The following is a 23931-nucleotide window of genomic DNA, read 5'->3' as shown; positions in this document are numbered from 1 at the left end:
CTATCCCTTGTCTGGCCTCCCCAGTTCTCAAGTTTCACACTCAGCAGCCAGCCCAGGGGCTCATGCCTATACCTGCTGCTTGCTCCGGTCCCAGGAAACCCTGAGCCTGAGCCCTAGGCTCCCCCAAGCCTTGCCCACTGGGGCCATTTTTCTGGCATCTTTGACTCGGTAGGTCTGAGGGCTCCATCTGAAACGTGGGTGCTGGGAGCAAAAGGAAACTCTCCTGCATAGCAGTAAACAGAACGGGGGGGTGTGTGTGTTCTTGTTCAGAATCAGAGGGGAGGGTGAGGTCAGCTGAACACTGAACTAGACTCCGCGCCCCCCTCCCCCAGAAGGCCAGCCTAGGCAGATGAGGATGTGCCAAGTGAGGAGTTAATGCTCATCTCTACTTCCTACCTGAGTTACATCCAGAGGCCTGCCCTCCCCTGGCGATTTGACTACATAGGGATGGCTCTCAATGACTGAGTCATCGAGTGACCAAGCCACACAGTGAGAAGAAAAGGGTTCAAACTGCCCACCCTTCAGTTAGCAACTGAGCACTTAACTACTGCCCCATTAGGGCTCCTATACAACCCCAAACCAGACCAAGCCACTGCCATCAGTTGATTCCAACTCACAGTGACCCTATAGATGAGTGATTCTCGACCGCTTTGGGGGTGGGAGGGTGTCAAACATCCCTTTCACAGGGGTCCTCTAAGATCATCGGAAAACATTAAGATTTACATTACAATTCATGACAGTAGCAAAATTACAATTATGAAGTAGCACTGAAAATAACTATGGTTGGGGTCACCACCACTGTCTTAGAGGGTCGTGGCATTAGGAAGGTTGAGGACCACTGCTGTAGAGTGTCCATTTTTACGAGGGAAGATGGCTTTAATCATTTGCCCGTGTTGACGGTGGTGGGTTTGAATCACTGACCTGGCACTTAGAAGTCCCATGCTGACCTGACAGCGCCACCAGGGCTCCCTAGCTCCTTTATTAGTTGGTAACAGTGAATAAACCTGCTTCTGCCTTCAGTCAGCTCAGAACACCTTGCTTATTAGCCTTTCCTCCAACAATCTTGGGAAATGAGTACTACTTCAATGAGGAGGCTTTTAAAAAATTGTGGGAAGCCCCTAATAAATTGTTTTTAAAAAATTGTGGAAAATAGAATTTTAAAATATGAGCTTTTCCCAAAAAACTTTTGGAAACTCCATCATGTGCGAGACTTCGCAAAGCAGAGTCACATGTCTAATGAAGCTAGAGGAGTGGCAGGTCAGGAGAGCAAGCTATCCCAAAGTGCTTGTTGGTTGAGTGAATACATGAATGACCCAGCTATGCCTATGACCTCAGTCAGGAACCAGCCACAAGGACAAACAGTTCTCAAAGTGCTTTTTCATCTATCATTTCCTTGGACCTCCCTGCTAGCTGAGCAGAGGCAAGGCGTGTGTTATCTCTCTTCACCAGATGAGGCAAGAGGCCGCTTGCTTGGTGGGGAGGCTGTGGCCATGGAGCAAACAAGGAGTGGGGGCATCCTGGACACAGTGCAGAGTCCTCAACCCACAAGGCTTTGTTTGATAGCGCACACATGTGCCAATCCTGCTCCGTGCTGGGTATGCCCGTAAGCTGGGTATGCCCGTAAGCGTTCAGTGAATCTGCCATTCAGGTTCTGAGGCCACAGTGATGAGTAAAGCAACCAAGGAGGTGCGTACCTGCCTTCTTGGAGGCACTTGGCAAAGATCAAAGAAAAGCTGTCCATTGCCTAATACCTAGTGAGCAACACAAGCCAAGCCCCTACCATATGCAAGGTGTCACTTGGGGTCCTGGTAGAGGAAGCAGGGGATGGGTTGTGTGCCAAGGACTTCATCTTCTGGTATCTTCAAATCTCCAAGCCCTTCATCTAAAGGGCACCTACAGATTCTGTCAGCCCCAAAGTCTGCTCTGGGAGAGGAGCTCCAGTGGAGATGGGGACAACCTGTCACCTGTGAATGCACTCGGATAACTAATCCTGGGCGCTAGCCTACAGGGTGATTACACCACGCTCAGTACTCCAAGGATCTTAGCAGGTATTTCCATGCTCATAGGTCTTTCAAGAAAGGTCATTACCCAATACAGATCATTATCCCCTTGTTACAGATGAGGAAATCAAGGCTGGGAGAGAGTCGGTCATTTGCTCCATGTCAACTATTGAGCACGAGGCACTGGGTCGTCCAATCTCGTGCCTGGCTCTTCAAAGTGATGAAATTTCTTCCAGGAAGACACTCAAGGCAGCCAGGAGCTGCTCTTGCCCTGGAGAGCTGGGGCCTGCAGAGTCCCCAACATTCTCACCCACTGAGCTCCCTCCCCTCAGGTCTCAGCAGAGAACTGTGCTGGGGAGGGAGCACCAGGATGAGTCGGCAAGCCATCCCTCGGGCAACGAGAGGCCCAGGACTCCTTCCTCACTGTTCTGAACCTCAGGGGAAGATGGTTGTGACCTCCATTTCCACCCCCTCAGCCCCAGGAGAGTGCCTGCCCGTGGGGGAGGGGCCCAGCAGGGAAGCAGGGGAGACTGTGATTGGACTGTGCCTCCCTGGGGCAAGAGGCCCGAGCATGTGATGTGGCACACGTGGTTGTCCTTCACATGGAACCCCCTCAGGGGAATGCCAGGGTCCCCTTGGGGCCGGAGAAGCCTCGAGAAGAGAGACTGGCACAGCCCTGAACTGCACAGCTAAGCTAACCATTTCTAAGCCACGCAACTAGGTCATTGGGTTCCTGGAGACGCCAGCTGGGGCTGGGGGCAGGGGAGGGAAATTTGCAGCCTCCAGGATCCCTACTTCCCTTCAGGCCCCGCCCTCCCCGAAATCTGCACCTGCTCCCAGACTGGCCCCTCCTCCAGCTGGGCCCAGCTGTCAACGGCTCCCAGTGCCCCGCCCCTGCCTCCCAAGGCCGGAACCACCGGGCTGCTGGGACAAGAGGCACCTGATTGCCACCTGAGCCCTAACAGAGGGGGCCCTGCAAGCAGAGGAGTGGTCTCTCAGGAAGGGGGATTCTTACTCCAGTAGGGCAGCAAGAGGCCCCGCCCCTTCAGACCTGCCCAGGGTACCCTCCTGGCACAGTCGCTGCAGGTGGCAGGAGACAGGTGATGTTTACCCTGTGAAGTCAGGGTTGCCAAAAGGCTTCAATGAAGTCTTTGAATCTGCACCTGGCCCTGAGACCCGAAATAACTACCAGGACAGCCTACTTGGTCTGCAGGTGCTTCTGCTTTTATCTCCAGGGGCACTGCCTGCTGAGTCCCAGATGGCAAAGGATTCTCTTTCCCAGGGGTTTTTGGAAACCTGGCTGATCTCAAGGGCACTCTGGGCCTCTGCCCAATGGGTCTACTGCCATCACTAGTACCCCAACCCATGGCCCAGTGACCTCCACCATCAGTCCTCCATCTCCACCCCTCTTAGCTCTCTCCAGTTCTACCGTCTCACTAGGTCTCAATAATTCCATTTTCTGGATTCACGTGGGTGGTTCTTATACACCTAAGCCCGCCCCTTCTTTTCATGCATTTTAAAGCTTTCCTCAGAAGCTAGAATAGTCTCTAACACTGACTGAGCAGACTGTAGGCCAGACACTAAGCTAGGTAGCATACAAATTTTCACTCACTCACTCACTCACTCACCAGATTTCCTCAGAGGCTGCTCTGAGGAGGGAGGGGTTCAAAAAGTCCATGAAATAAAGTCTCCTAATTCCACTTTTCCACATACTTTTGGAAGCTCCCAACCACTCTGCTGGATGCTAAGGAGGAGGGCAACAAAATGAGAAACTGCCCCTATGCGCTGGTCACGTATGCTTTCCGAGTACAGTACACTAAATATGTCCACCTGGGTGACCTATGGGTGGTGGCCTTTGAATTGAGAGCTGCCTGGCTGTCGACAGCCCTTGTCAAATCCAGGGGAAGAGTGAGCCAGGCAGAGAAAACGGCAAGCTTATGATGAGGAGACAGACACTGAAGGCAAAGTGGGAATTGCATGAAGCCACCGGTTGAGAGCTACGATATCCCAGCCCCAGTGGCCTGTCCCCTCCCAGACCCCTTCTACTGTTGGTTCAGGAAAGAATCTGGGTTGGTGATGAAGCTGGTTAGTAGGTGACTGGGTGGCTGATGGTGGAGTTGGGTCCATTTGGCCAGGACCCAGGTTACCTGGGGGATGCAGCCAGTGGGTCTGACCTCTCACGACTGGGGCCTCCATCACAGAGTTGGCAGTTTGCCGTCTGCCAGTCACCACATGCTTTGCATCTAGTCCTGCTGCTTCAAAGGAGTTTGCATCCTTAAGAGCAGAGACACAGCTTTGATGGCCTGCACCTAACAACAACCAGCCCTCGTGTTCACTGAGCAGAGCCTGGCCAGCCCTTTGTCAGACACTCAGGGTAAAGAAGTCGGTTAGGACCTCCCAGTTAACGACACAGGAGCGTGAGGGTGGGTTTTGGCATAGGACACCTCTGAAGATGACACCCAGCCCATCTCTTATAGGTCTGGTTACTGCGGTCTCTTGGGGCCCCTGATTCTCCATCTTTGCACCGGAAGAGTTGTAAGGCCCTATGGAGATGATTACATCAGGGGCCTGGTACAGAGCAAGTCATCAAACACACTCGCTGTTGTCACTATTGCTAATACCACATGTCTGCATGTCCCTTTCTCATTTTAAGACTCTGAAAGGATGGTATTTCTGGCTCTAATTTAGGGAGGGACAGTAAAGTTGATTTGCCTAGGGTTATGCTGCTAGCAAAAAGTCAGACTAGGTTTCAAATCTGAGTCTGGAGTTTGGTCGACAGGTGGGTCCAGGATGGTCAATACATTACTAACAAATGCCTCCTCGCCTGGTGTGCCTGGGAACTAGGCCTTGGATGGGTTAGGCACATACCTGATTCAGATGTGAGCGGGTGGCCACCAGCCAGGCCATGGTGTGGGGCACAGAAACGGACTTCAAACTTTGAGGGACGGGACTAAGCCTCATTTATCTTGGCAGCCACAGGATCTTGGCTCTCAGTGCACTCAGTTTTCATCGGTATTTGCTGACCTAGCAAATTACACCACACCGAGGACGGCTCCATAGGTCCTAAAAGGACGCAGCCTGCCATCACACCAGGGGAGAAGCCAGAATGTGGGTGCCCAGACTGACTCTGCTATGCTGTGGAACCAGCCTCCATGCCTTCGCTTTGTCCTGGGAATGGGACTGAACAGGCTCATTGGACCTTTCTCACCGTGAAGTGACATCTATAAAAGAGCCTCGCAAACAACAAAATAACTGGTCATTGTATTACCGACAACTAAGGCAGCACATGCATGTGAACGTTGGCTATTGAATAAGGAAGAATGATGAGGAATTGATGTGTTTGAATTATGGTGTTGGAGAATACTGGAAATTACCAGACTGCCAAAAGGACAAACAAATCTATCTTGGAAGAAGTACAGTCAGAGTGCTCCTTAGAAGCAAAGATGGCGAGACTTCGTCTCATGGTACTTTGGCCATGTTGCTAGGAAGGATCATGTTTGGTAAAGTGGAAGGGCAGAGAAAAAGTGGATGGCCTTCCTGAGATGCACTGACACAGGGGCTGCAACAATGGGGTCAAATGTAGGATTAATGGCAAGGATGGCAGGCCAGGCAGCGCTTCATTCGGCTGAGAGCCGGAACCGACCCTATGGCACCCAACAACAGTGAAGTCCAACAGCTTTGCGCTGGAATCTCGCTCTTCCAAGTACTCGCCTGGACATGACACTGTTCTCACCCATAAAACAAGGATGATGTCACCTTCCTTGTAGGGTTTTTCCAGAGCCAGAGCTCCTATTAAACACCTACTTTAGAGTAAGGCGGGCCTGGGTTCAGATCTTGGCCCTGTCTCCTGATAGCTCTGGGTCTCCTGAATTTATAAGGTTGTTGGGATTGTCACACAGAGATGATGTCAGTAAAAGGCCCGGGACATAGTAAGCCCTGGATGAATGCCAACCATCATGGAGACACAGGAGGGGGGAGGCACTCATCCCTCTCAGGCTGTGCTACTTCCAAACTCTGCTGCCCAGGGGAAGCAGATTAACCTGGGCATCTCAGCTCCCTGGCTTGTCAACTGGGGATAATAATAGTGCCTCCTTCAGAGTGTTGCTGTGAGAATGGAATAAATACATACATGTGAGGCACACTGAACAATGCCTGGCATAGAGTAAGCACTCAATAAATGTTAGCTGCTATTAATAGCAATGCTAACAATAAAATTAATCACCAAGTGGAAGAAGAGGGAAGGACTGCTCAATCCTGGGACACAGGCACCCCATGGTATTATTCCAGGGAAGTCCCTGGACAGCTGGTTGTAGACAGCAAGTTCTCAAGTCTCTTAAAGAAAGAGATCTTCTATGGAAAAGATGGGAGGCTGGGTGCTCCCAAACCAAATCCCAGTCCTGCTGCCCAGAGGGCCAGCCCCTGGGGAGGGATACAGGCTCCTTGGAAGGGACACTGTGTTCCTGCCTCCGCCTGACTCAGGGGAACAAAGGCACGTGTGTGTGGCCTGGGAGGAGGGGGGGGATGTTTCCTTTCAATAGCGGAACAAAGGATCTGAGACATAGTTGACTTTGTTCCAATCCCCTCCCAGGCCAGCTCCCATTCCTCAGATGATTGTCCAACAAGGTTTGCAACCTTTGGGCTTCCTCCTGAAAGGTAACTGCGGGGGAGGGGAAGGCAGGTCAGTCTCACTCTGCCCTCAGCCATCAGTCTCTAGGAGGCAGGATTTAAATGCAGCCAAACCTCTAAGGCATCTCTTTAGGAGCCTCTGTCCTGGGCAGGTTAGCTGTGGCTGAAACTGTTGGGAACCCAGGAGAGAAGTCTCAGAGTTCTGAGGGACTCCACACATAGTCCAAGGTGAGGTTGGTAGGAACGGTGAGAAAGAAGGCCTTTTCTCAATTGAACAGGGGATACTTAACAGGTTGGAGGAGAAGCGATGGTGTGAGAGGAAAGGAGTCAACAAGGGGAAAGGGAGAGCTGTCCCCCAAAAGTGGTTTTTGAGGGGCGCCTCTAAGGACAGTGCTTTCCAGTTTCCACTCTCTCACCGGCAGGAATCTGCTGCAGGGCTGGGACAGGAAGCAGTCCATGGAAGTCACTGCAAAGGCATTTCCTGAAGAGCCAGTGAAAAATCTCTAGTTCCGAGGGGAGCTCTGGAGCCTGCCCAAAAGGCCCTGTAGCTTGGAGCTCACGGTCAGGCTCCAGCTTGGCCTACGCTCCTCATTGGGGATGAAACTGAGGCAGTTTCTTTCTGCAAATACACTGCTGGTAAAAACCCAACCCAACCCAAAATGGGATGTAATGAGCCAGGAGCCAGATAATCTAACCCCCCAGGATGAGGACGTCAGTACTGCGGCCAACTGTGGCAGGCAAGATTCTGAGGGGCTTACATGAAAATTAACTCAGGGAGTTTTCCAGAGCACACTCTTCCAGGTGGGCACTGTCATTACAGTCCTTTACAGATAAGGAAAACACAGACACAGAGAGGGTAAGAGGCTTGTCCAAGATCACACAGCAAGTTAAGTGGTCAAGTTCAGAACCAAAAGGCTGAACTGTACCTCTTCCTCCTGATGTGCCCTGGGCCGGGTTGTTTAACTCGCAGGACTGATTTCACAATGAGAAATGGAGGTGGCAGGCGTTCTGCTCACCTCCCAGCATGGCCTTGAGCATCAAAAGGCCAGGTAGATAGGAAAATGCTTTGTAAGCTGTGAAATGCTACCTAAGTGTGTGTGTGTGTGTGTGTGTGTGTGTGTGAACCCTACATTGAAACTTGCATCTATTGACAGAAAAGAGACCTCTTGGAATCAAAAGGCCAGGTGGATAGGAAAATGCTTTGTAAGCTGTGAAATGCTACCTAAGTGTGTGTGTGTGTGTGTGTGTGTGTGTGAACCGTACATTGAAACTTGCATCTATTGACAGAAAAGAGACCTCTTGGAATCTAAGCGGATTGAATTGAGTCCTCCAAAAAGATGTGCTGTCAATTCTGACCTCTACGCCTATGGTGCATTTGAGTTACGGCGGTGACGGTGAATACTGAAAGTACCACGGGCTGCCAACAGAACCAACAAATGTGCGTACGGCCAGAATGCCTCTTAGAAACAAGGACTTTATCTCACATACTTTGACAGGTTGTCCAGTGGGAACACATATGACACTAGTCACAGAGTATTTCTAGAAACACGGAGAGTCAACGTGCTTCTGGTGAAGCTGTAAAAGAAAATGCTGGACATGTGATAGGGCAAAGGAGGAAGGACAATGTTTTTTATAGAGCGGCAAGTGACTTGTCTGAACTGTGCTCAAATGTTTAGTGGACGACAGAACTTGTAAGTGATGAACTTGGGTATCTAGCTGATGAGATTGCTAGGCAAGATTTTGAAGGGACCACATGACTTTTCCTCACTTACAGTCAAATGTGAGAGATGGTCTTAAAATGAACTGTGCAACACGAGACCAGAACTTAAATGATTCGGAAACTTCGGCTGTACAAGCTAAAGACGTGTGTCCTAGAATGTTCACCAAGGACGAAGCTACACGATCTTTTGTTAAGAGTAAGTCTATGACAGACACACCTCATCAGCTCTCACAGCCGATAATTTATCACCTTAGGCCAAAGGGGAAAAAGATAGAAAGGAAAGACCACTGTCCGTCTCTGGCATTTTATAGGCAGGAAGCAGCCAAAGGAGCTACATACACGTGCGGTCTTCCAAGAAAAGAAGACGACCCTCCCTGAAGCAGCTTGGAGGCCAGCAGAACTGTTGAAAGGCCTTGGACCATAGGAAGCAGGGCTTTCTCGCTTTCAAAGGAAGGGGCCCCACCAGTCTTCTGGCTCTCAAAGGGTGGGCTCATGGCCTCCATGGTTTCAGTATGGGTTACTGTTAAGGTATGCCAGCGGGTGGGGCCACCACTCAAAGATGTGATGGTGGGTTTACCAGGGTGGTTACTGCCATTCCGATGGACTAGGAGAATAGGGTCCCCCAAGCCAAGAGAGCAGAGTTGTTTCTTCTCGGAATCCAAAGGCCAACATGCAGAGTCTGGAAGATGGACCAATGCTTAGATAGTCCTAAAGAACAGAGAATGATTTTCAAGCTTTGAGAGTCCATGTAGTTTGTTTTACTGGGTTTGGGACTTCCCTGTTGTCCCTTCTTGCTCTCCAATGTCTCCCATTTGTGATGGACGTCTACCTCATGCCTATTTGGCCATTGTACTTTGGAAAACAGACAACTTGTTATCTAGAGGACTTCTCTCCCAGGATAGAATCCGCTTAAAAGTCTCACCAACATTTTATTTGGATGACTCAGAAGATAAAATTTTGGGCTTGGAGTGGATTTACGACTTTTGGGCTCATCTCTTTTGAAGTAAAAAAGAGATTAGACAAGTAAAGCAGAGATGGGATAAAACAGATGCCAAGACAAATGGAGAACCCCAAGGAGGCAGCAGCAGAGGCTGAAGAGACCAGGGCCTTCCTCCAGAGGTGACGGAGAGAAAGCTTTTCCCTAGAGTCAGCACACAGAATTCGGACATCTAGCCTCCTAATTGAGAGAAACGAAATGTGTTTGGCTCAAGCCATCTGAAAGGACCAGGATCCTAACTCCGGGCTGGTACCTGTGACACCACCCTCATGCAAATAGTATGAGACTCCTACCATGACAAACACTGCTAGGGCCTGCCCTTCGTGCCAGAGGGCCCCCATAGAGTTTAGAAAAAGGAGATTCTGTGAACGGGTCTCTGACACAAATTCTGCTGTGAAGGTCAGAATTGTGGTATCTATGTGGCATCGGCTGTATGTATCTCAGACATACTTCCTTGGGCGTTCACTATCACTGGGGTGGAGGGATTATTCACTGCTCCAAGGCTCAGAGAGGTCAAGAAGCTTGCCCCAGGATCACACAGCTACACAGGGAGAAGTAGTACCTGAACCCAGGTCAGTTTCAGTTTTCAGATAGAAATATTCCTACAGTGGATGAGGACTACTTACCAGGGTCCCACATTGGAGAGAACTCTTCCCAAAGCACATCTAGCTTGCTTAGTCCCAACTGTATAATCATCAAGTGGTTCTAAACTGGCTGGATCCAGCAATATTCAATGTGCATTAAGTCTGTTATGATTCTCCAGTCCCTCCTCACCAGATCCATCTCTACTTCCTGGTCCCAGTCACTATCCTTTCTCACCTGGCAGCTGCATCAGCCTCTTCAAGGAGCTCCCTGCTAAATTCAGACCCTATCAAGCTGCTCAAAATCTCCTTTTGGTTTCCTCTTACAGTCAGGCCAAGTCCTCACCAGGGCCCATCAGGCCCCTTGTAATCCGACCCCTGGCTACCTCTCACCTCAGAGATTCTAACACTGCCCCCCTTGTTCTTCCTGCTTGCCACCTTGGTCTTCGTGCTTGCCCTTGAACATGTCAAGCTTACTTCCTCAGTCCGTTCCTTAGGCTTAAAACACTCTTTCTCCAGATACTCACATGACTCACTGTCTTATCTGGGCTCAAATATCACCTTTTGGCAATTCTTCTCTGATCACTCATTTAAAACTGCAACCTCACCTCCCTTGTCAGGCATACTTTGTGCCCTTACCTGTTTTATTTTCTTCCTAGGACTGGTCATCTCCTGATCTGTGTTATGTGTTTATATATTGAGAGCTCCATGAAAACAGAAACTTAGTTTTGTTTACTGTTGCACCCCCAGTACCTAGGACAGTGTCTGGTACATAAGAGGTGCTCAATGAACACTTTTCTAAACCAATTAAGAGATTATTAGGCAAAGGGAAACTCCCATTATCATGATTAAGACTTGGTAAGTAACTGTTTTTTCAGAAAGTCAGTGGGCACCTCTTTCACTGGGAAAGTGCTATGCCCAAGACCTCTCTGGGCAATACCAGAGAGACAGGAATGGGTGGGCAAGATGTGGACTCTTCCTTCCCTCAGGAAGCTCCTAAACCTGACAGATGACTGTCAGAAATGTCCTCCTTACACTAATTCAAACCCTACCACTGTTAACTTCCTCTCATTTATACAAGTTTTTCTGGGTACTACACCCAGGGTGGGGAAGGTGGGGCGGGGCTTAGTCTTTCAGCTATTTGAAGCCAGAGCATATTCTCATGGGTCTTCTCATCCTTGAGCTAAGCCAGCGGAGCTGCCTGCTTCTGACGTGACAACTGGGATTGGGAAGACAGACAGTCGGCTGGAGGGAGAGAAGGGCAGATGATCTAGGAGCAGAGTGGTTTCTTCAAAGACAAGAGGAGGAGGAGTGCTCAGGGAGGGAGGGAGGGCTCTGTGGCATTAGGTCGGAGGTTGGGATGGGAACAGGAGCACTGCTAAGTAAGGTAAGCAGATTATGTTTCTTTAGAGGAGTAGCTCACGGGGGAAATACCACAGTTGCTTACAGAAAGAGCAGGATGGAAGGCTGAGAGCACTGGAAAAACCAGAGAGGGAGTGCACAGAGAGGGACACGTAAGTCCATTGGGCTCGGGGCAGATGCCTGCTGACGGGACCGCTGGTGATGTGCCCATGCAAAGTCAAGAAAGCCCTCCACTGCCCAATGGGTCCCTGAAAAACACCTGGGTAATTTTCAACCCAAAGCTGAAGGGCTCTACAAGGCTCCTGGGGAAATGAAGCCCAGGGAGGCTGGAAAAGCCTGTGGTGGTGAGTTTCCTGAGCCATCTAAAATGTACACCGAGAAGAAACGGGGGTTCCGAGGGGGAGACCCTGAGACACTTCCACCTCATTTGGGGACCTGAATGAGATTACTAAAAATTTCCACGTTTGGGGTTTCTAATGGGGTTTCCCCAAGAAAACCGCAGAACTGCCTACAGCTGCTAAGTATCTGCAAAGTGAGCTGAGGTGTTTGAGCTCCCCAGTCAGCCATGCACACTGACGAAGCCGGATGAGGCAAGAGGAGACCTGCAGGAGCTAGGGGACCAGGGAGCCACACCTCCTGGGACAGGGCAAGTTAGGTTTCTCCTTATCCACACTGTCCATTGCTTCAAGGATGGTGTTTCCATCAGGTTGAGGGATTCCCCCAGGGCAGCTATCTCAGAAGGCCCACCTAGTCCTCACCCTTCAACTGTGGACACTCCCCCTGGAAAGCACCAGAAACAATTCTGTCCTCAGGGAAAGTCACACCATCGCCTGCATCCATTCTAGGGGCTAGCTCTGCTTCTCCAGGAAACAAAGTTCAGGGCCCCGAGGGAGGTAGCCCTTGTCATTAAGAGAGATGATCCCACTCTACAATTAAGGTACAGCAAGGGCTTTTGTTCTAGGTCCTTTACTGGAGTCCAGCTCTGTGGCTGGCTACCATTATTCCACTTTACAGGCGGGAGAGAAGATGGACAAAACAGATAACAGGTTCAGCACCTCCCCAGGTGACTCCAGATAGGTGGAGGTGTGGCCGAGAGTCTAGAGTTCCAGCCCATGAAGCTTTACCCGCCCCCCCCCCCCCAATTAAGCAGCAAGACCTGGGGCAGATCATCTCCTCCCCACAGGCACATCACTGACAGGACTTCAACCAGGAAAACAAGGAACAAGAAGCCCATTCTGGCGGGGCAAACCCCTGATCTCCACTGGGATACTAGCAGTGCCTGAGTTTTACCAGGGCCAGAAGCTGAGGCGACCCACACACGCCTCTGGGAACCTGCTACCATTCCTCTCGCCCCGACTTGAACAATGTTAGGACCACAGCCCATAGAGTAAGCACTGTCACAGGCATGCTTTGCTTGGCCTCAAAAGCCTCGCTGGCTTTCTGTACCAATTGGTCTGGGCTACTTGTTTCTTCCTTGGACAACTTGATGCGGGAGAGTTTAGTTTTCGGAATCACTCAGCCGTTTAACTGGCTGAGGAACACCTGGGGCCTCTTTAAGTCATTAGGAGCTTCAGATCTGAAAACAGAAGGAAAACCATTGACTATGCTATAGACTAAATTGTGTAACCCAATAATGTGTGTTGTGACTCCTAGCTTCCATGACAATGGGCTGTCCTGGACTCCATGTCATTAGAGATACGGAGATTCAATAAGCAAGCAAAAGAGGCAGATGTGGGGAAAGACAGATGCCAAGGCACATGAATATCTCCAAGGATCTTGAAGCTGGAGTGACAAGAACCCAGGCCTGACAGAAAAAGCTTTCCCCTAGACCTGACACCCGACTTCAGACGTCCCACTTCCTGAGAGAATACATTTCTGTTCACCAAAGCCACTGGACTTGTGGGATTTCTATCAAAGCTATTATGTGGAATATCTGAAATAGTACCTGGGTCCACGAGGGAATGTATTATATCTGGCTTACGACCAGCACCTAGAACAGTGCCTGCACGATGCGCAAGGTGTATTTGCTACGTAAGTACAGCCAATACACTGCTAATAAGTACTTAGAAAAACCCAATTTTATCCCCATTGCCTACAATCATCGTTAAACATCACCTCCATGAACACTGATCGCATACCTCAGGATGAACTGGCCTGTTAACTCCCCCCTCAAGAACTTCCCACCCTCAGCCTCAGCCTCAGCTTATGAGATGCCACCTTGGTGGCCAGCCTGAACTGGCTCAGAGCAGGATGGTGGCTAAGCAGGAAGTGGGAGGGGACCTTCTCTTCAGGCTCAAAGGGTCTGGAATCAAATGTTCTTTACCCACTGGCCTCGGGGAGAATGTGCGCCCAGAAACGGCCCTGACATAACTGGCTCTTCTGCACACACCTCTTCTGTTCACCAGGAGGAAGTGACATGCGGTATGTTGTCCAACGGGCTCTGGTAATTTTTGAACAAAGAGAAGGAAAGTAGAATTTCACTCTAGTGGAGAACTGATGAACCTGCCCACGGCTGCTGGGTCCCAGAGCTTTCCCTGGACAAAACCGGGCAGCTGGCAATCCTCTGGTCAGGGTGGCCCCCTGTAGGAGCTGGCTGGCAGTCTGAGTGCCTCTCCCAGACAGCCTTTGTGTAGAGCTGGCAACAACCCACCTGGTGTTAGGACCATGGCCACAGTCAGAGCAAGTGGGCAGATGGGCCATCTTGGAGATGCCTCAGGCTCAGAGGGTGTGTCTGAAGCTTTGGAATCCAGCCCCTCCTCTAATCAGCTGAACATATACTTGCCCCCAAAGAGGAGGAAATAGGAGAGGTCACTCCACAAACCTACAGGAACTATTTAATCATTTATCCTCCCAGGGGAGTTCACTGACAGAATGGCTTTCAAGGCCGCTCAGCCTCAGCTCCAGGGAGCTTTCTACCTCTAGCCTCTCCATCGCTAAAGCCCCGACAGCTGCCCTTCATTGACTCCATCCTGGGGCCTTTTAACAGAGCTGGCGAAGGGTAGGAGCTGATGATGTTGCAGAGAAATGGGAAATGAGAGCAAGGGGGGCGGGGATCTAGGGCAAGCTGGGGAGGGCGCTTACTCAGTGGCAGAATGAAGAGGCGGCCACGCCCTGGGCCTGGCCCAGACAGACAACTGCATTCCTGGCATTCCCAGAGTCCACCAGGCATGGCCTTTTGCACATCAACTCCTTCAATAGATGACTTATTTCCCCAGCCTGCTCAATTGCCTGGGGGTTGCGGGGCAGCAGGGCCACGGGAAGCCAGGACCTCCTCTAGGCTGGGTTCACAGTGGAGAACCTAGACTGGCCCCTTGAAATACAGACGCTCTCATCAGCACCTCATCCTGATCCCCAGGAGGGATGCCTGGGGCAGGGCTAAGGTCTCACTCTGGGCCCTGAAAGTGCTTGGGACCCATAAAAACGACTTGACTCAACTGGTTGGCCTTAAGACACTGCATTCCCTTCCTCCCAAGGTTTACAACTTGCTGCAAGGCAAGGCAGGTTTGTTGTGCTTTCTTCAGGGAGACAAACTGAGGCTCAAGAAGGTCCCATGGCCTGTCCAAGGCCTCACGGCTACTTAAATGACAAGGCTGGGCCTCACCTCTGTGTCAGGTTGATTCCAGAGCTTGTCACCAAATCTCAATGGCCCCCAGAAAACCCCTAGACTGGGTTCTTGCTTTGCCAGCTGAGCCCAGTGAAGGGGCCCCAGAACTCTGGCCAGCAACAGCAACAGGCAGAACAGCTGGAGCTCCCTAACCGACCCCAGGCAGTGAAGTGCAAAGTCCCGGGCTTAATGTGTGACCCAGCAAGGGCTCTGCAAACAAGCCAACCATGCAGAAAGCTGCACACTTGGGGCAAATGCTGCAGGCTGGCCCAGCCTCCACGACCTGAAAATCAGCCTCTCCTCAGCCATTCCAGATGCAGGTGGGAACTTCTGGCCGGGGAGAAAAGATGTATGTATGTAGGGTGGTGGTGGTGGGGGAGGGAGGTGTGTGTGTGGGGGGGGGGAGGGAGGGGAGGTTGAGGATCACAGATGCTCACACTCTCCAACTCACTCATCACTCCTTTGGGTGGTGGAGCATGGTGTCAGGGTAAGGGAACACTGGACTAACTTCTCACACTCCTGGGCTTTGAGCTGAATGAACACAGAGGCCGTTTTCCTTTGCAAAGAAACTGGAGCACCAGCCTGAAAGAGTAGGATCAAGGAGGTGACCAGAATGAAAGATGCCAGGCCCTTCAAGAACTGGGTCAACTGGATTGCCTCACAGTTAACCCCTTGTGGTGACTCACCTCTCAGAAGTCGACTCTCCCAATGATCACCCCCCCACCCCCACCCTCAGGGAAAGACAGAGCAGAAAAGCAGTGGGGACCTACAAGGGGCGTGGTCCTTACCCAGCCGCCGTTCTCCTGGATCCAAGGCTCTAGGTGGTCATTCAGGTAAGTAGCCATCCAAGTTGCGATCCGACTCACCAATACCTGCATCTCCTTGTCTACGCTTTCCACGCACAGTGCCCCACCGAAGGAGAAAAAGGCCACGATGCGACCCCAGTTCACCCCGTCCCGGAAGAGTTCATTCACTACCTGCTCAAAGCTCTGATACGCTGTCCCTGGGGTGATGTGGAGCTGGGACGTCAGGTCACTGAATGCCCGCCGGTAGCGCAGTTCAAACTCATCGCCGGCCTCCCGCAGAGCTTGCTTCACAGAGGCCATGGGGATCACCTCCCGGGCATCCAGGCTGCTGCTGTGGCCAGTGGCCCCATTCACCGCAGGGCTGTCTGCCCGGCGCCAGGAGGGGTTGCCATTGAGGACACTGGGGGTCTCCAGCTCTGCTTCAGTCCCTTCAGAGGCCCCAGTCCTGTTCTCCTCCACATCACTGAACTGACTCCAACTGTATCCTTTCTGGGAGAGCTTGTAGGACAGAAAGTCCACCACCAGCTCCCGGTTGTTCTGAGACATTTTTCTTTATAATAGGGATGAGCTCCACCTGTCCATTGTCCAAAACACCTGCTCTCTCACTGTGGCTGCTCTCAGCTTAGTGGTTCTCTGCTGAGATCCAAAGGCAAGATAAGGTTCCGAAGGGAGCGACCGAGCTTCTGGGGAAAGGAAAACAAAATGAGTCCATCTGCCATCTACCCTCCAGCATCATCCCATTTCCCCGCCAGGTACCGGAGCGGACACTGCGGCAGCTCTTATGTAAGGACTGGGTCTCGCTTCGCCGAGACTTCCACAAAAGTCAAACCGAAAGCCTGCCCCCACCCCCGCCGGCTCTGCAACATCACACCGGCCTCTCTTCATTCCAGCCCTCCCGCCCCCGCCCCCACCCGCCCTTTTTCTCCGAAAAGCCCTTCCTCGGAAAGTCACCCTGGCGGGCAGTCCCCCTACACCACCACCTACATTCAAATCCTTCTCGGCGGCTGCCGGCGGCGGGCAGGTGCAGCCCCCGGAAGATCTTTTGTATCATAGGTCGCGAAAGGCGGAGGCGGCCGGGATGCCGGTAACTCAGCCGGCCTCGCGACGGCTGGTAATAAAAACAGCCCCGGCCGGAGGGCTCATGCGACCCGGCTGCCTGGGAACCCCGCGGGCGACACCGGAACCGCTCCGCTCAGGAGCCGGCCCCCTCGCTGGCTTCCTCCTCCATCGCCGGGATCGAGGGCGGCCGCTGGGGCAGTGGCGGCCTCCTACCAGCCGGGAGCCCAGCCCCCTCGCGCTTGCACGCCCCTTGGCGCTGGCTCTCCGCCTCCTACAGGGAGCCAGGAGAACTCCGGGCCGCCGCGGCCGGCCTTTCCTTTCTTTCTTTTTTTTAAGGGACCAGCTCAGGGCGAGGCTTCTGAAACCCTGCAGGGACTTCTGAATGGGGCTCAAGGTTTCGGTGGGAGGAAGAAGGCTGAGGAAGCGGCCTCGGATGGGCGATCTGGCTTCCGAAAGGCCATCCCCGGCCCTTTCCAGAAGGCTGACGGCCAGGCCTCCCCCACAAACGCCGCCGGTTTTCTCTGAATTCCCCAGTGGACGTGGCAATGGGAGAGCGCCCGGTCCTCCATTCCCCACCCGGACACAATGGCCGCCGGCGCCCGGCACAAAGACCGGGTGAGGGTGAGGCGCCCGGCCTCTCCTCGGGTCAGGAAGTGGGGTCGAAGGCCGTTCGGAGCCCCCCACACGCCGAGAGCACGTTTTCCCAGGGACAGGCCCACGGCGGCTTCCTGACGCCCCCGGGCGGGCTCAGGGGCCCGGGGCTAGAGCTCCAAAGCCGGGAGTGAGTCTCGGCTGCGGCCTCGCGCCTTCGCGGGCACGCTAGGCCGGGTACCCGCCGGGCCACCGCCCCGTTGCTAAGCAACCTCCTTTCCTCCGGGGCTCCCCCCTCACTAGACCTTTCTGGGAGGAGGGGTCTTGCCCCCGGCGGCCCGCTCAAGTGTGGCCAATCAACGAGCCCAACAGGCACGGAAGCGGGACGGCGAGAGCTCCCATTGGGCGCGGCGCCTGTCACGCACAGGGGAGGCGGCGCGCTCACCTGCGAGCCCCGCGAGCCGTGGGGGGCCACATCCCCCTCCTTGGGCCCCGTAGTTGGCAGACGCGGGAGCTCTTCGCGGCCGACTTCCGCGCCGCGGACCGGGACTGGCCTACCTGGCTTACTGCTCTCGTCGTCTCTTCCGAATAAGCCGGCCTCAGTTTCCCCTGAAGAGACCGGGGGAACTTGCAAGCTCAGTCACTTCCGGTTCTGCGGCAGCGCGCGCGAGCCCGAGACGCAAAGGGAGCGCGCGCCTTAAGTAACTAGCGTCAAGGCCAGGGAGAGAGCGCCCCCTTGTGGAATATCTGAGGGCATTTGGAGTCGTAAATAATTGGCATTTAAGGTTTACTTCATTCATTCGTCTCTTTCATCAAGCCGGTAATTTGTATCGAGAAAGCATCTCTTTGTGGCTGCGAGTAGAAGCCTGGGTTCTGCAACAATTAAGCACCGGAATGTCGAGGATTCCAGCTCACCAGCTATCTTGCGGTTGTTCTGCGGGAGAAAAATATATGGCAGTCGGCTTCCACAAAAAATTTACAACCTTATGATCGTGTCCCCAACAAGAAAATTCTACATCTTACTTTAATGAATAGCGAGCTGGCAAGCAGCCATCTAAGATTCAACCATTGACCGCTTCCCACCTGTAGCAAAGTAGAGAGAAGAAAGTCAAAGACAAGGAAATAATTACTTTAGTCACAGCTGCCACTACCTTGAGACCAGGAGAAGTAGATGATGCCTGGCTATCACTACTGACTGCTCTGATCAGAATCACAGTAGAAACTCCTGGGCGGAGGGAGAAGAAAAAAGCAGAACAAAATACAAAATAATAAACAAAGCCAGACACTGGTCTAATGAAGACTGATGGAAACCTGAGACTATGGCCTTTAGAATCCCCTTCAAGGCTGGAACCGAACCCATACGTGGGATCAGCCTTCAACCAAACAGTACACAGGCCTATACAGTGAATGATAACATCGGGGAGGAATGTACTGCTCAGTACAATCAACTGTGGGAGACCAAAAGGGCAGTTTTTGCTTAAAAACAGTTTTGAAAGCAGGGAAGAAAAAAAAAGAAAAATGGAGCCCAGGGAGGAAGTGGGAAGAATGCTGTTACATTGCCGGGATTGCAACCAATGTTGTGTAACAAAATGAACATAAATTGTTGAAAACAAATTTGGTCTGTAAACTTCCACCCAAATGAAAACAAAAATGTCCTCAGAACCATTAAAATAAAACCCTCTTAAAAATGCCTACAATGAGTGGGGGGAGGGAGACTCTGGATAGGGCAAGATATGACAAAATAACGATGTATAAATTACCAAGGGCACATTGAGAGGGGGGAGCGGGGAGGGAGGGGAAAAAAAAAAGAGGACCTGATGCAAAGGGCTTAAGTGGAGAGCAAATGCTTTGAGAATGATCGGGGCGGGGAATGTATGGATGTGCTTTATACAATTAATGTATGTATATGTGTGGATTGTGATGAGTTGTGTGAGTCCCTAATAAAATGTAAAAAAAGAAAAAAAAAAGAATGACAAGGGCAACAAATGCATAAGGGTGCTTTGCTCAATTGATGTATGTATGGATTGTGATAAGAGTTGTATGAGCCCCAATAAAAATATTTATTAATTTTTTTAAATGCTTACAATGAGAGATTTACAGCCTTAAAAACCCCATGGGGACAGTTCGACTCTGTCCTGTAGGAGTGCTATGCACCTGTCCCTTACTGGCCACAGGTGTGACTTGAGAATATTCTCTCTGGGACGCCAACTCGGTCCATTGGGCAATTTACTCAATTGCTCTGTGCCTCAGTTTCTTCACCGGTGAAATGGGTTCTTGTGAGGATTGAGAGAGCTGGTATTTGCAAAGTGCAGGCAACAGTGCAATATATGCTGTATAAAATGTAGACTCCAAATATTGATTGTTTAGCTTTTTGCAAACAGGATTGGGAACCCAGCAGACATGGTCCATGTTTTCCTGCGACAATCTAGAGAGGTGGAGAAAGTAAGTAAATAACTAATTAGTGATGAGTACTAGGAAGAAAACAATCAGAATAGAGTGATTTATTGCTTTAGGGTAGTCAGGGGGGAGACATTCATTCATGATGATTTGTATAAGGGATCCAGGGAGCAGAGCACCTCTTCTCTTCGAAGAGATGACATTGAACTTAAAACTTGAAGGATAAGAGAATGTCAGCTTAGAGAATGGGCTCTGGGAGCAGCCGCCTTGGTAGAAGGGCGGCATTGCAAATGTCCTGAGGTAGAAAAATCTTGGCGTGTGCCTCAAGCTGAATGAGAAGCAGTGCAATCGATTAAAGATGAGTTGGAATTGATTCTCAGCATAGACAGGTGTTTTGTGTTCATTTCATTATACAGGTGTATAAGGACACTGAATGTGAAAAATACATGAAAGTACAGAAGTAAACCAAACCCCTTTTCTCATTCCTGCTTTTCACTCATCGACGCCATTACCCTTTCCCATGTGGCCTTTCAGCGATGGTTGCAAGAGTCACAGCAGGTAGGTTTAAATATTTTACTCCACGTTTAAATTAAAAAAAAAACAAACAACTCACTGCCATGGAGTTGACTAAGGCTCATAATGACCTTACAGGATAGGGTAAAACTGCCTCTGAGGGCTTCCAAAGCTGTAAATCTACCAGAGCAGAAAGCCTCATCTTTCTCACAGATAGAATATGGTGATTTTGAACTGCTGAACCTGTGGTTAGCAGCCCAATGTGTAACTACTACACCAGCAGGGCTCCTACAACACCTGTTATAAGTACTTACACACTTGTTTCCTCCTCACCTCCCCGCACCGGGCCCCAGCTCTACAATTTGAAGCTGCCTCAGGTTTTTAAGTTAATGCACAACTTTATAAAGACCGCCATAATTTACTGGCTCTGCCTCCTTCTTGGGAACATTTCAGTAGATGCTAAGTTTTCCCTGTTACAGATGGTAAGGCAATAATTCCTCCCTTCGTTATTCTGCATATGTAGGAGTTTATTGCTGCAAGTGAGTTGCTGGGTAAATGCATATATGTGGGTGTCTGTCGTGGAGGTTGGCATACTGTTTTATATAGCACCAGTACCAGTTTCCTGTCCCATAGTAAGGGACAAGAAAGCCCATTTCCTCTCACCCTGATCTACACAGGCTATGACGGAACATTTTGATCCTTGCAAATTGGTTGGGTAAAAAGTGAGAGGTGCGTTTGTTTTTCAGTTCTTTGGTGAGGAGTGAAATTGAGGTCCTTTTCATCTTCTTGAAGAACTTTTTTTGGGATGTGCCTTAGTGACTTCTCTATTTATATAAATCATCCGCCTCCTTTTCTGTTGGTCTTTCTGCTGAATTTTCCCTTCATCGACTTATAGGGATTTGTATTCTTTTTCTCCTTATACACCTGATTTGTAAATATTTCTTCTGCTGGTTTGTTTATTACCACGAGAAAACCATTTAATTCCTATGTGTTTTATCCAACTTTTCCTTTGGGGCTTCTTGGTTATATTTAGGAAGGCCTTCTCCAGTTCAATTTTATGAAAATAATTCTGCATGCTTTTAAAGTTTTACCTGGCTACATAGTTTACATTTACCTTCGCATCCATCCTAAATTTGTGTTGGTATAAGGTTTGAGTAAGAATTCAGATCCCCTGCCCCCAAATAACTACTCAATTAGTTGTTAATACCATATATAGACTCCCACCATCTTCTCCTCATTCCTTTGAAATACTTGTGTGATCATAGACTACGTTCTAGAATGTTTGGGGGATAATTTCTGAACTTTCCACTCTGTTCCATAGGAGGCTTTTCTGTTGGGGCAGGGCATGGTGGTCTTAGGCTTAAACCACCCGTGGGTCATAATATTTTCTACGTTACCAGTGTCATTCTGGGTGGTGGAAACGGTTAACAAACTCAGCTGCTAAGGGAAGGTTTGGAGGCATGCATCCTCCCTAGGCCACCTTGCAAGAAAGGCGTGGTGATCGGCTTTAATGGTGATCCACCACGGAAAACCTCATGGACTGTAGTTCTGAGCTACCTAGGGTCACCAGGAGCTGGAATCAACTACCCAACAAGTAGTTTTCAGTGCGCTTTGGGAGTCTAGCAGAGTTAAGATCACCCCTGCCCGGAGGTATGGGATCTCCTGGGCTGTCCCAAAAAGAGAGTCAACATTTGTCTATCATAAGAAGCAAAAGCCCATGATATAACCTAGGTCATGAATGTGATGGTTGAGACAGGAGTGGTGATAAAGGAGGTTGACTGTAAATGTGTATCTGTCTGTGAAGGACACTAATGATGAGACTCGAGTTTTGTTTTTCTTTTTAACTAAGAAAGGACATGGAGACATAGATATATTGTAAAGACTGATGGACTAATGAGAGAATATGGTCTCTGTACTCCTTCCAAGTGGTTAGGCACAGCACTATGAACCCAAACCCAGTCTGGATTTTCCTAGATTGCATCCTTATGTTTCATTGAATATTACTTTAAAAACAGGACAATTTTATAACTCACTCAAACCACACCCACTGCCCTCAAGTGGATTCCAACTCATAGGGACCCAGGAGAACAGAGTAGAACCTCCGTAGGCTGTTTCCTGAGGCTGTAAATCTCGAAGAGAGCAGATAAGCTCATGTTTTTCCCAGAGTGCTCTCAGCTCACTTGCTGCCATGGAACTGACTTCAATTCCCAGAGTAGAACTGCACCCGTGGGTTTCCAAGGCTATACATCTTCCCTGGAGTAGAAAGCCTCATCTTTCTCTCTTGGAGTGACTGGTGGTTTTGAACTGCTGAGTTTGAGGTTAGCAGTCCATCCTGTAACCTATTATGTCACCAGGGCTCCATAAAGTTAGTATTTATGAGTTGTTTGACACCTCCCTCTCTTTATCATTGACATTAATAGATGTTTCAAAATTCAGATACCACTTCTTGTGTCTTCCCATTAAGTTCTGTGATAAAAATCGATAGCGTCTTTCATTGTGATTTCCCTGAACTTAAAAAAAAATCATTTTATTAGGGGCTCATACAACTCCTATCACAATCCATACATACATCAATTGTGTAAAGCACATTTGTACATTCATTGCCCTCATCATTCTCAAAACATTTGTTCTCCACTTAAGCCCCTGGCATCAGGTCCTCTATTTTCCCCTCCCTCCCTGTTCCCCCTCCCTCCTGAACCCTTGATAATCTATAAATTATTATTTTGTCATATCTTATCCTGTCAGATGTCTCCCTTTACTCACTTTTCTGTTGTCCATCCCCAGGGAGGAGGTCACATGTAGATCCTTGTAATGAGTTCCCCCTTTCTAACCACCCTCCGTCTATGCTCCCAGTATCACCACTCACACCACTGGTCCTGAAGGGATCATTCACCCTGGATTCCCTGTCCTTCCAGTTCCTATCTGTACCCGTATACATCCTCTGGTCTAGCCAGACTTGCAAGAGAGAATTCGGATCATGATAGGGTGGGGGAGGGGGGGAGGAAGCATTTAGGAACTAGAGGAAAGATGTATTTTTCATCGTTGTCACATCGCACCCTGACTGACTCGTCTCCTCCCTGAGACCCTTCTGGCAGGGGAGCTCCAGTGGCCTACAAATGGGCTTTGGGTCGCCACTCCGCACTTCCCCACCCCTCATTCACTATGGTAAAATTTTTTGTTCTGATGATGCCTGATACCTGATCCCTTTGACACCTTGTGATTGCACAGGTTGGTGTGCTTCTTCCATGTGGGCTTTATTGCTTCTGAGCTAGATGGCCGCTTGTTTACCTTCAAGCCTTTAAGACCCCAGACACTATCTCTTTTGATAGCCGGGCACCATCAACTTTCTTCTCCCTGAACTTTTAACATCTTTCCAATCTTGGATCTCCATATTCATTAACAAAGCTTGTACTAAAAACTAAACCATTGTTCTCCACTCCATTCCCACACGGTGTGACCCTGCAGGACCAGGGAGAACTGTCGTGGGGTTTCTAAAGTTGTAAACCTTTATGGAAGCAGACTGTCTTTCTTCAGCAGTAACTTTTGGGTTTGAATTGCCAACTTTTGGTTTATCAGGTGAGTGCTTACTTACTACTGTGCCAGCAGGGCTCCTTTACAAGGTTTATGATCCCATTTAGTTATTTTAAAAAATTTATTTAATAAAGTTTTACTGTT

At 50.1% G+C, this 23931-nt stretch overlaps 1 protein-coding gene across 3 annotated transcripts in view; it reads right to left on the bottom strand.

Annotated features, from left to right (window-relative positions):
* BCL2L1 (BCL2 like 1) overlaps window positions 1–18026 on the bottom strand; it is a 48391-nt gene extending 30365 nt beyond the window's left edge. Inside the window, exons 1-2 of one of the 3 annotated variants that reach the window (XM_075563823.1) lie at window positions 17905–18026; window positions 15679–16379 (exon numbers count right to left, since the gene is read on the bottom strand). In XM_075563823.1, coding sequence (XP_075419938.1) covers window positions 15679–16242 — 564 coding nt within the window. In that variant the 5' untranslated portion in view covers window positions 16243–16379; window positions 17905–18026. Of the gene's footprint in view, window positions 1–15678; window positions 16380–16680; window positions 17573–17791 lie in introns of those variants that run through there. The other 2 variants (XM_075563824.1, XM_075563822.1) reach the window with 2 other exon arrangements.
* Between the last annotated feature and the right edge of the window lie 5905 nt (window positions 18027–23931).

Source organism: Tenrec ecaudatus, chromosome 12, assembly GCF_050624435.1.
Source record: "Tenrec ecaudatus isolate mTenEca1 chromosome 12, mTenEca1.hap1, whole genome shotgun sequence".
Lineage (NCBI taxonomy): Eukaryota > Metazoa > Chordata > Mammalia > Afrosoricida > Tenrecidae > Tenrec > Tenrec ecaudatus.
The sequence above is the reverse complement of the archived record's forward strand: the minus strand, read 5'-3'. Positions and strand labels throughout refer to the sequence as shown.